Genomic DNA, 12,420 nt, shown 5'->3' with positions numbered 1-12,420 from the left:
CTGCCGTCAGTGGGGTTCAAACCTACTATCTCCTGAGTGCAAGCTGATATCTACGGACCCGAACCACGCAACCACTTGCTCGATGTGTTGTTTCATTTTCCCTAGGTTGTTTAGTTCCATAGTCCTATCCGGCTTCAATTCTTGATCTCTTTCACCTCTTTTGGTATTAGACTTAACAGGCCATCGTTGTCCATCCCTTTCTTTCGACAATACCTTACAGCAGGTTTGCCCAAACGTTCTGTCTCTGAAGCCCCCTGAGCAGATGGCATGCATCTTCAAGGAACCCTTAGGCACAGAACATATTACTGCATTTAGTAAACAAAAACAGAATTTTTGTAAATGGTACAATATTCGATTATATTCGTACATTATTTAGCACTAATACTTTTCTTGAAAGTTTAATATAAAATTTCATTCATTTAATATTAAGTTATGCAAGAAGCCTAAAATGACAATAATTAACACACAACTATGTTTATAAAACGAGCGAAGCGAGATTTATAATTTCCATACGAGTGTCTTCATTACCATTATAGGCGAGTTGCATTCGACGATAATTACAACTCAATTTTTTAAATGTTCATAAATTTCTGTCTAGATGTTGCTTGACATTTGAGTTTACTGAACAGAGTGCAGAGAGCATTGGCTGGGTTATTTATTTTCCGTGAGTGGATCAGAGACCTAGACAATGCCATATGTTTTCAAAGCTTTGATAGAAGGTTATCATAACCCAGCTTTATTTCAAATACAAATTGTTTATTGTAAGGTTGGTGAAGTGAATTTGCGGGAATGTGCCGTGCGGTTGTGAAATATTGGAAGTAGAAGGTGCGTTGATATTAATATGTGTGTCATCCGTACCTAATTGGTCAAACAGTTATATCATAATGAAAATATGAACTGTGATTGGTGGAGAACCTGTATCATAATGAACTTGAACTATAATGAGCTTCATTAAGGTTCAGTTTTCTGGCATATGATATCTATATTTCGGCATCGTCACTTTATAAATGCACATAAATTATGAAACACTGTGATACTTGGCTAATAATTACTCATACAATAGTCTGGATTTGGAAACTAATTTGAAAAAAATCACTTGTTGCGGTTGTTTGATCAATGGCACGGATGGTGCTGTTTCCCGAAGACTAAGTGTTTTACAAGCGTAGTCATTCGAACCGAAAATCAGCCTCTACATTAGCTCTATTTCTGTATTTCTTTTTAATTTTTGTCAGAGAATAAAAAGTACACTCACAGAGGTATGCTGTCAAGAAAGGCATTAAACCCAGTATTTCCAGTCTAGAAATTGTCGGGTGTAGGGGATGTCATGGACCAAAAAGTCGATCAAAGATGTGGAGTTGTGATACATTCACGGAACTTCCTGGCGATAAATATTCCACTCCATGTGATTCTACAGCTATATCATACTTGAACTCTAATGAGCCTCATTGAGATTCAGTTTTCTGGCATATGATATTTATATTTCGGCATCGTCGAGCATAAAGATACTTTACAAATGCACAGGAATAGTCAAACAATGTGACAATTGGCTAATAATTACTCGTACGACAGTCTGGATTCGGAAACTTACTTAAAAAGAAACACTTGTTGTGGTTTCACTTTCTCTCTGCCAGATACTTCAACTAGTTGATCTTCCTCAAGGGAGGAGAATTCAGGTTCTATTTCAAAGGAGTGATTTCTGATCCACGAGATTTTCTTAATTCGAGGCGGAAAATATGGTCTGAGTGTGGATACTAGCAATTCCAAGTGTCACACAATTAAATCACTTACACTGCCGTGTAGTATTCCATCTTTTCCCGCTGGTAACTTGTACCATTTATCGGCCAAGTTAAGAATTACATAATCTGTACGTATGTTACATAACAATGAAGATATAAATTCAAAAAAGGCTTTCACGGCCGCAGATCTAAAAATCACAGGAATAGAACCAGCTTTTGGGTGGTTAGGCCGTGTGCATTATGCAGAGTTTCGTCCAGACGTGCCATTTGGACTCATCAGCTGGAATGGCACGCCCCTCCAGGACTCTGCTTAGCAGTGGCAGACCAAACTGTGTGGCCCCGCCGTGTTAGCAAATCAAGTTTGCTAACCTGCTAAAGGAGAAATGACTTCTCCGTTTAAAAAATGTTCCCCCCTGCCACTGCTAAGCAGAGTCCTGGAGGGGCGTGCCATTCCAGCTGATGAGTCCAAATGGCACGTCTGGACGAAACTCTGCATAATGCACACGGCCTAACCACCCAAAAGCTGGTTCTATTCCTGTGATTTTTTTTAATGAAGATATAGTTCCTAAATTTAGTATAATGGGCTATGAATTGTGTGTGTGTGCAATAAAATTTCACTCTTCAAATAGTTACAACTTACATTATTATTGCGGACCCTTTGTATTACCGTCGCGCCCCCACAGAGGTTTGCACCACAGTTTGGTAAAGGGTTCCTTAAAGGGTTGGACGTCATGCTTCTTCATTAATGTTTGTGGTTAAAAGGGGAAAGTTTCCTAGTTGCACTTCCTTTAAAAACAATAATCACCACAGCCCGGAGTTTATGCAGTAACAGGTTGGTGCGCAAACTAATTTGGTTATGAGGAAGTGTCGTGTAACCCGCTCTTCCGTAATATAGCGAGGGCAGCTTGACTTCTAGGGGTTCTAATAGGTCACACCCCTAATGTTTATGCAAATATTATAGCAGAGCTGTTGTCCGGGCTAGAGTATACTTGTTACACGCTTTAGTAAGTTCCGGCTTTAACAATCACGATTACCACCGCCACTAATATGAACTCCTGATTATTCGGTTCATTATAATACGCATTAAGAAAGTTTTACTCTAGAGCAGAGAATTTCAAATTTTTAAAACTGGTACACCTCTGGCATCACTGAAAGTTTAATGTACACTTTAGCTAAATGAGTGGTAAAAAAAATTAGGAGTAGTACCCGGCTAATGGTTAAGTCAGTTCTTAACTGATTAAACACCAGTTCTTTTGTATACACACTGAAAACAAAAAAGACAATATCGTAAAAGGAAAAATCAATTTTAATATGAAACTAGAGGACCCATACTGCTCCCCAGAATTCGTTATAAATAGGTCATATAACTCGTCTTCATATGGCTGTCGGTGTCATATTGTTTTGTCCGGCCTTGTCAATGATTTTATTAACATTTAATAAGAAGCGCGTTATAGTATGCCGTAGTTCGAAGTCAGATTTCATCCATTCTGGTGTCATCATGCCGTCTATTTGGTAAAAAGATCTATCGCTTTTTTTTATCCTGAAGTTCATGATGTAAAGCTTGGTATTGTGTCGTACAAGGCAATGGTATTTTAAATCCGCAGTTCTTCTATAAAGAACAGTGGTCTTTTGAGCTCTTAAGTCTGTACATAAGGAGCATTTTTTGCCGCAAGAGAACTTTTTTAAGATACAAGGCATTCTCTCTTTCTAGTATATAGTAGGTAGATCTCTTCGATAGATGTTCCCAGATAATGTCCAAGGCCGCGTGCACACCGAGCGCGCTTCGCATAGTGTGTCGCGTGTAGCGTGAAACGCTATGTAGAGCGCAAGGCGTGCTTGCAGTTCACACCGAAAACTCTACGCTTTACTCTCAGCTTAGTTTGGCGCGAGGCGTTTTAGGGTCGTCACAAACGAATGCCGTTATCCAAGTGCACTAGAAACAGTTTACTGATGGATAACAGTTACTTAAAAGTGAAAATTAGAAAGAAGAATCGAAAGTGAGTTCATAAATTTAATGAAGAACGAATTACTTTCGGAGAATTCCATCGTTTGTACAGAGATGCAAAACTTTATCGCGATAAATTTTATGATGACTAAACAATGACAAAAAATACCTTTGACCTTTCAAACCTTGCAACTGAAATATGGCGACAAGTAGTAGAGACGTATTGGGAGAAATTCAATTTTCCCAGTTCTCTAGGAGCATCGGGCAGCAAACACGTGGACATTAAAATTTCCGGCTAAATCACGCTCTTTATAATAATAATAATAATAATAATAATAATAATAATAATAATAATAATAATAATAATAATAATAATAATAATAATAATAATTATAAATAGTATTTTGCAATATTGTTACAATTAGCATACACAATAAATTATATATTTCATAAACATAAATATTTACTTCCAAGCCCAGTACTAGCGTGCAGAGTGACATTATTCGTTGGCAAAATTATAAACCAATATGGCAGAGTCTGGGAGATTATATGCACTTTGTCACAAAGTGTCCGGCTACATGGCTAAATGGCTAACGTAGTGGCCTTTGGTCACAGGAGTTCCCGGTTCGTTTCCCGGCAGAGTCGGGAATTGTAATCATAATTAGTAAATTCCATTAGCACGGAGGCTGGGTGTATGTGTGTATTCATAATCATTTCTTTCTCATCACGACACAGGTCACTTACGGGCGTCAATTCAATTGACCTGCACCTAGCAAGCCGAACTTCAACTCGGACACTTCCGACACTAAAATCCATACGCAGTTTCATCCTGTCACAATGTTAAGCCCAGTAATGTGACAGTAGACGTGATATTACTGTATTTTTGTTTATTGTAGGAATGCGATAAAACTGTTGTAGATACTTAAAGTCTACTTATTTTGCAAAACAGTTACATTTGTATAGTTTTTGTGTCTTGGGTTTCATATTTCTTCTCTTTGAAACACTGAATGAATAATTTCCTTCTTCCATAGCTTCAGAATCAGCTAGGTAACTCTAAGCAATTAACCAACACTGCGCGTTGCCTGGCGCTTCGCTTAGCTGTAAGGTAGGCGTTGAGAGCAGCAGAGAGCGGACGGTGTGAACACCTGGCTTAGGAACAAAGCCCCGGTTATGCTTAGCGTGACGCTTAGCGTTGAGCAACACGCGACACATTATGCGAAGCGCGCTCGGTGTGCACGCAGCCTAAGGCGTATTTCTGTTTGTATGTATAGTTCAGTTATTATGAGTTTCGAATGACGTTTTAGCGCTGTCTTTTGCGGAGGGTAAGTGAATTAGTCAACAGCCAATCATAGACAGTCGATCGCTCCGATAGAGCGCGTTAGACTCCAGTTGCAGTTAGCAGTGTTGTCGATTTGTTGTTTACTGTAACCACGTGCTATCAGCTGTGTGTTGTATTGTGCTCAGTTCTTTTCGCGGTCTTTGTGTGTGTCTTTGTGCTAGGTTGTTGTTCGTTTATATTTCGCTGTGTAGAGTTTATAAATGTATTGTTTAGTATTTTTAATAGTATAGCGCGTTATATTGTAGTAAATGCTGTGTAACAGGTGATCTATTTTATATAGTTGCTTAGTTTAACATTTCGTTCGGTAGTTATATAGTAAGTTAATTTTAGGTCCGTGTGTGAATTTCATGTTCTGTCATGTCGACGCCTACGTTTAAGGATGAAGCTCCCAAGAGAAGAAAGCCCTTCGGACGAGGCACTCCACTACGGAGCCAGGCCCGGGAATTTGTTTGTAATGTTTGTGAGTCATTCTTGACAAAGCACCAACAATGGCGGCTAGAAAGAATGAGTTGATTAAGTGGTTGAAGGAGCACAATATTTCGGTTCGCGATGACATGGGGAAGGGGGATCTTGTGCATCTCTTGAAACAAAACAAGCCCCAGTACCCAGTTTATGTGGTGGATAACCAGAAGGAACGGGCATAAAGTAGTTCAGACAATTATGTTGAAGACTTTATTATCTCTTTAGGGTCAAGCGAGAGTGAAACCTCAACAGATGATGACAATGCCGATAGTGACTGAGAAATGAGTGGTATATTCGCTTTGTAGGATTATTTCCTTCGTTACGGGAAAATGAATCTAACAGTAACGCGAGATCTTCTACACGGTGAGTAGAAATTTAATTTAATTTTCTCACGGTTTATCTGTTCGAGCATTGACAAATTTTTATCTTGTAGCCTTATCCTAAATGTGTTGTGTATTATTGATCTTATGTGAATCATGTATGTTGCTACAAAGAATAACTGATTATGGACTTATATTCCAGTATTTACGTTTCTGTTCGTGTTGTGTATCGTAAATCAGCTGTTTGTATTCGTGGCAAATTTGGCACCACCGGTTGACTTCCGGCTAACTGTCAAGTCGAAACTCATAAAAACGGAACTATAGTCTTTTTATCTCAGCAGCATGCCAATTATTATTAGGAACGTTCTGCCATCTGCTGAATATATTTAGAAGCTGGCAAAAGTCAGAGAATCAAAGAGTATCTAGCGCGGAATAGTATTCTTCCATGATCAGTGGAAATGTAAACTCTCTGGCTTGACAGGTAGTAATCAAGCATGGCTGCATGCAATGACATTACTCAAGATGTAAATCACCTGTATCAGAATATTAATGTACGTGTTAGTCGCTTAGCAACCTGCTAAGTACAGAATGTGTTGCGGGTTAGGATAAGCCTTCTCCTGCAATTATTGGACTGATCATTTAATGATTTGATTTTATGATGACTCAAAGTTGGCTGAACTTAGAGACCAGTCAGTCTCTCATGATTCACTGGCAGGTAATTCCGGAGGGAATAAAATAAAAATGAATCAAAGTAGAACGGACGGACACATTTTCCAAAACTGTTCTTAGTAAACTCTTTTAATATATAGACGGAAAGTAGAGAAATGTAAATATCTGGGCGAGTGGATAGATAACAACCTGTCAGAGAAAGAGGCACTGATATCGAGAATCAACAAAATGAACTTGGCAAACGAGGTAAGTATGAACACCTAAAGCAAGAACAAGATCTAAATAAATGCAAAACTCATACATTACCAGACAGTGATCCGTCCAGAAGCCTTACATGCAGCTGAATGTTTGAACCTGATGAAGGTAGGATTGGTCAAGAAGTTAGAACTGGTGGAACGAAACATTCAAAGGAAGATACTGGGAGCCCAAAGAACAGAGGATGGATCATACAGAAAGAAAACAAACCAAAAACTGTACCGTAAGGTAGAAGAGATCTCAGACACAATCCGAAACAGGAGAGCCATATTCTTTGGACACATCTACAGAATGCATCCGGGAAGACTGACCAACCAGATAGTAAGGATTTTTGAGACCAGGAAAACTGTGCTACGCTGGCATCAGGAAATGAAGATTGACCTGGCAGAAATGGGAATACAAGGATGGGAAATGAGCAACAGGGAAACTTAAAAGTCGAAAATAAAGAACACAAGGAATTTCCAAGTAAAATTTAGTTTGCTTACCCAAACACCATGAACGGAAGAGAGAAGAAGGTTGCAGAGCGAAAGAATGAAGGATTACTGGGCGCAGATCAAAGTCTAGAAGCAGCCAAAACGAAAGAAAGAAAGAAAGAAAGAATGAAAGAAAGAATGAATTAATATAGACGATTTCACAACAGCTAGTGTTTGTATCAAGTGCTATTCGATGGTGATTAAAACACAACACTTCCTGTTTGTGTGAAAGTTGACAAAGCACTAAGTGTTACGATTAATATAAAAATAATTACTAAATATGAATAGTTTTAATCCAATGTTTGGAGTTCATCAAAGTATTCACCGAGATCGATGTGCCTGCATAGTCTGAAACAGTTTTGTGATATCTGCTTGTTGAGGTGAATTTTTCAAGTTGAAGTCCTTTAGATTATAGCATGACTTATTTTTAGGTACACATTGAATGAAAACCTGCCCTCGTATAAATGCTGCTGCATTGTTCAGAAGACTGTCAAACTTGACACTACAATTGATAAATATTGTCCAATATTACAACGAGAAGGCTAGGACAACAGCATTATGCCGTATTAAGTTTAATGCTCAGTAAACATTTTCCGTTTCTTCATATTTCGTTTCATTTCATATTCTTGAATTTCAACCTTAAACGATGTTAGCGTATCCTCTAGGGTATCACTCGTACCCCTAACGGCACGCGAACCACATTTTGATAGAGGATATAGAATTATACTGAGGAATCAGTGCCATAACTGCAGTAGAGGAGAGAGCTCTCTCTTATAGCTCTGGTAGTAACAGTCGGGAAGAAGTCACTGAAGACCCAGGCAGTGAACATAATACAAAACTAATTGAAAAGTCTTGTATTTCCTTCCAGAGAGACCCATTTTCCAATGAGAGCCTCATCATAATGAAATGGAGTTTATTCATTCCTTTCCCTTGCAATCAAGCTTCTACTTGGACAAGCAATTACTTAACCGGGAACGAAGCCTCAAATATTAGCATTCCGAAAATAAATTTAGACAGGCATCCTTTTATTATTCCGTATTTCTTCTCCTTTTTCGTTTTGCCCCATTCAGAGAGAGCGTTGGAACATGCTAGCTGGATTGATGATACGAAAATCATCAATTCACGAAATAAAATTATGTCTATCAGGAAAAGAAACCTAAGAAACTTAAATGTCAGATAGGTAATAGACGATTTTTGTTTTGTTTTTGTTTTTTGTTGAGAACAAGTACATGAGAGTCTCCTTCCGCGAAATGCCAATGAGTCGGAAAGTTTCCATCGCGTACACTGACGGGGAAAAACGATCTGTTGTGGAGGCTAATTTTACCCCCACGTCATTAAACGAACCCTCTCTTCCTTAAGACTGATAAAATGAAATTGATTTGGAATTTTGAGAAGAAGAAGAATCAGAAGAAGAAGAAGAAGAAGAAGAAGAAGAAGAAGAAGAAGGGATTGAGGGTCGGGGAAAAGCTTCGCTTCTTAATAATTGGGCCTTTTCAGGGGATTTAATTTCGATATTTAGTGACTGAGTGCTTTAATTTGGAATAGGCCGAAAAGTGGGGAGGTTATCAGTTAAAACAGGTTGTAAGTTAGCCACGGTCTGCTATGTTTGAAACGGATGTTCGGCTTCTTGGTCCTTACGACCCCGTTTAAGAGTAAGATGCCTGGATCGGTAGATTGAGTAAGAAGGATTTTAGATATGGTAATCTTGACTATTTTATTTACCTGAGATCTAACAAGCGGAATACGAAATTCGGTTCGTATCTTTTTGTTCGATTTTAGGATGGAAGCCCTCCTCATTTTCGAACAATTTTATTTTGAAAGGTATGTAACTTTGAAATAAGACTGAAACACGTATCCTATATCTGGATTCTCCCAGGCCTAAGTGAAACCGAATGAAGATGGACGAATGTTAATGCAGTGAGCTCTGAGAGGTGATCTACAGTGTACTGTAGATGTGAGCTCCCGGACGAAATTATTTTCTATTGCTCCGTCTTCAGGAAGTTGGGAGGACTTAGGAGATATAGTTGATAAGTCGGAAGTAACACTCATGAAACTAGCGAGAATGATTGAGGATACAAACAGGTACCGAGCTCGATAGCTGCAGTCGCTTCAGTGCGGCCAGTATCCAGTATTCGGGGGATAGTAGGTTCGAACCCCACTGTCGGCAGCCCTGAAGATGGTTTTCCGTGGTTTCCCATTTTCACACCAGGCAAATGCTGGGGCTATACCTTAATTAAGGCCACGGCCGCTTCCTTCCCACTCCTAGCCCTTCCCTGTCCCATCGTCGCTATAAGACCTATCTGTGTCGGTGTGACGTAAGGCAACTAGTAAAAAAAGAAATATATACAAATAGGTGTGACATGGTACTCGGAATTAGGACGTAAAGTCTAAATAGGAAGGGGCTCTGTGCATGAAGCTGTACGTGTTAACAGACTTCCCTTGAGGAGTCGTGAGAGGCCAATGGAGTAGGATGGGTTAACCTACTGTATGCGAATAATGGACTTGAACATGGAGGGTAAGAGAGGCAGAGGGAGACAGAGGTGACGAGGTGATGGCGAGAACTTGACAGAAGTAAGTGGAAACAGTGCCAAGCTCAGCTAGGGTAACCATGGTCGCGATACCGTGGGTGTTACTCTACTGCCTCCATCCACAGGGGGTGAACAAACGGTTTTTTCTTATTTATTAAAGACAAGCCCAGCAAGTGGCTGTGTGCTTTGGATCACGTAGCTGTGAACTTGTATTCGGAAGGTAGTGGGTTCGAACTCCACTTTCGGTGGCCCTGAAGATGGATTTTCGTGGTTTCCAATTTTTACACCAGGCAAATGTTGGGGCTGTACTTTAAAGAAGGCCACGGTCGCTTACCTCCCACTCCTAGCCCTTTCCTATCACGTTGTCGCCATAAGACCTATCTGTGTTGGTGTGACGTATAGACACTAGCAAAAAAGTTGTCAAAAATGCAAAATAAAATAATTGGCGGTAGGCTGTCACTATTGTAACGGCCGCTGAGTTGTGAAGGTTTCATACGCTTACTTATTAGATATAAAAGACAAACATTATGTGGATAATACAGTTTATTCAATAGAACGCGGTATACTTGGAATGTGGGTAATAACTCCGTGTAGTATGGGTCTGTGATATGAGAAATAACTGACCACGATGTATTCACAATGCCAGCTAACCTTCATGTGAGCACGTGGTCAACACAGCGCGCCATCTTTGAACAGAGTATGCGTGTGACGTCACGTATTTACGAGGAGCGATCAAATATAAACGGGGTTTTATTTTTTATTAGGTTCATTTATTAAAAAACACAAGGCAATTACAAGTAATTTTTCCACATAGTTTCCTGCTTTGAAAACGCATTTATCCCAGCGTATGGGTAGCTTTTTGATGCCATCGTCGTAAAAAGAAAAGGGTCGTGTCACCTGTCAATTGCTCACGAAGTCTTCCATACTCTCGTCATATTCAAATTGTTGCCCTCCTAGAGCTTCTTTAAGCGGTCCTAACAAATGAAAATCGCAGGGCGATAAGTCCGGGCTGTAAGGAAGATGATCAAGTGTAGTTCAGTGCATTTCCTGTAACTTGGAGACAGTTAGAGCTGCACTATAGGGCCGCGCATTGTCGAGTCGGTTGGTATCTTTTATTGCGGCGATATGCAACCCTTTCCTTGTTCAGCAGCTCGCACTGGTAAGCAGCATTGATTGTGCGTTGGTCATGCAAAAAATCAATCTGCAAAATGCCTCACCGATCGAAAAAAGAGTGGTTGCAAGAACCTTGCCAGCTGACAGTCGAGCCTTGGCTTCTACTGGTGCTGCCTCCCTTTTCCTCCGCCACTCCTTACACACACGCGCCCATGACAATGTGTGATCACCGAACTGTGCAGTCAATCTCTGGCAAATTTCCGCCTCTGTAACTACTTCACGAGCAAGAAATTTTATAATTATGTGTTGCGCAGTTGAGGGGTGCTCCTGTTGCTCCGACATCGTGAGCGCTACTGATGAAACGGCGGGAGATAACTAACAGCACGCTCTCCCCACTCCTAACGGTCACGCCTAAGCATAGCAGAAGCGCGGGGCCAGTCCTACCAACTGTTGATATTCAGGAACAAAAATTCCGTTTATATTTGATCGACCTCCGTAGCACAAATTTTGCGTTACATTGAAGGGCTATATAATGTAAACTACGTTTTACCATTTTTTTTCAGCAGGTAGCCTCCTCTTTTATCTGCCGATTGCGACATTAAACACAATCGTAAATGGAATACACTCAGCGATATACCCGCTCCACCCAAACATTAAAAGCGCCTTACAATTATTTTTTTCCATGTGCCCGTTGTTGAGGAACGTAAGTCTACGTTAATAAAATAAAAATAAATGTAGTATATGCAAAATGTTCAGTGTTATGTACATGGCTTAAATCACAGGGCACTTCTTTAATCGGAGGTTTGAAAACCAGTTTTCAATGAATTTGAAGTAATTGCGTAAAAGGTAATGTAATGAATATGGAGAACTTAATTCCAGGTGGAAAGTAAGTTTAGCAGCTCTTTCGGGCGGGCGGTGGAGCTGCAAACGACAGTGTGGGAACTTCCCTTGCCTGTGCGCTGACATGGAAAGTATTGCTGCACAGTAAAAGCACGGAAATTCAATCCATCACGTTTCGGAATATAAATGTGTCGAATGCCGTCGCATCAACGTCTTAAAGGAAGAGACGTCTGACAAAGTATTCAACCAGCTGTGATATCATCGTTCGATAGTTTCACTAGCTCTGAGGCAAGACTGCATCCGGGCAGGGAGGAATGCTACGTCCGTCACTAAGCAATACTTTCGCACTGCAACATGAGAATAATAATGTTATTAGCTTTACGTTCCACTAACTACTGTTTTCGCTTTTCTGAGACGCCGAGGTGCCGAAATTTTGTCCCGCAGGAGTTCTTTTACGTGCCAGTAAATCTACCGACATGAGGCTGATGTATTCGAGCACCTTCAAATACCACCGGACTGAGCTAGGTTCGGACCTGCCAAGTTGGGGTCAGAAGGCCAGTGCCTCAACCGTCTGTGGCACTCAGCCAAATTTAGAATGGCTGTAAAACATTTAATAACACTATTAATGGCGTGTGGCCTCCGCAGATGCCTGGTGCAGGTCTTTCGAGTTGACGCCTCTAGGTGATTTGCGTGTCTGTGAGGGTAAGATCCTAGCTGTCACGAATTCTAATGTTGAAAAC

General features: G+C 40.3%; 1 protein-coding gene across 1 annotated transcript in view; it reads right to left on the bottom strand.

Annotated features, from left to right (window-relative positions):
• The window catches only part of LOC136881313 (glycine receptor subunit alphaZ1-like), a 430,471-nt gene extending 419,289 nt beyond the window's left edge, over window positions 1-11,182 (bottom strand). Inside the window, exons 1-2 of the mRNA XM_068229152.1 lie at window positions 10,945-11,182; window positions 1,589-1,751 (exon numbers count right to left, since the gene is read on the bottom strand). Coding sequence (XP_068085253.1) covers window positions 1,589-1,751; window positions 10,945-11,182 — 401 coding nt within the window. The remainder of the gene's footprint in view (window positions 1-1,588; window positions 1,752-10,944) is intronic.
• Between the last annotated feature and the right edge of the window lie 1,238 nt (window positions 11,183-12,420).

The sequence above is a fragment of the Anabrus simplex genome, chromosome 9 (genome assembly GCF_040414725.1).
Source record: "Anabrus simplex isolate iqAnaSimp1 chromosome 9, ASM4041472v1, whole genome shotgun sequence".
NCBI classification, from domain to species: Eukaryota; Metazoa; Arthropoda; class Insecta; order Orthoptera; family Tettigoniidae; genus Anabrus; species Anabrus simplex.
This window is presented reverse-complemented; position numbering and strand designations above follow the sequence as displayed.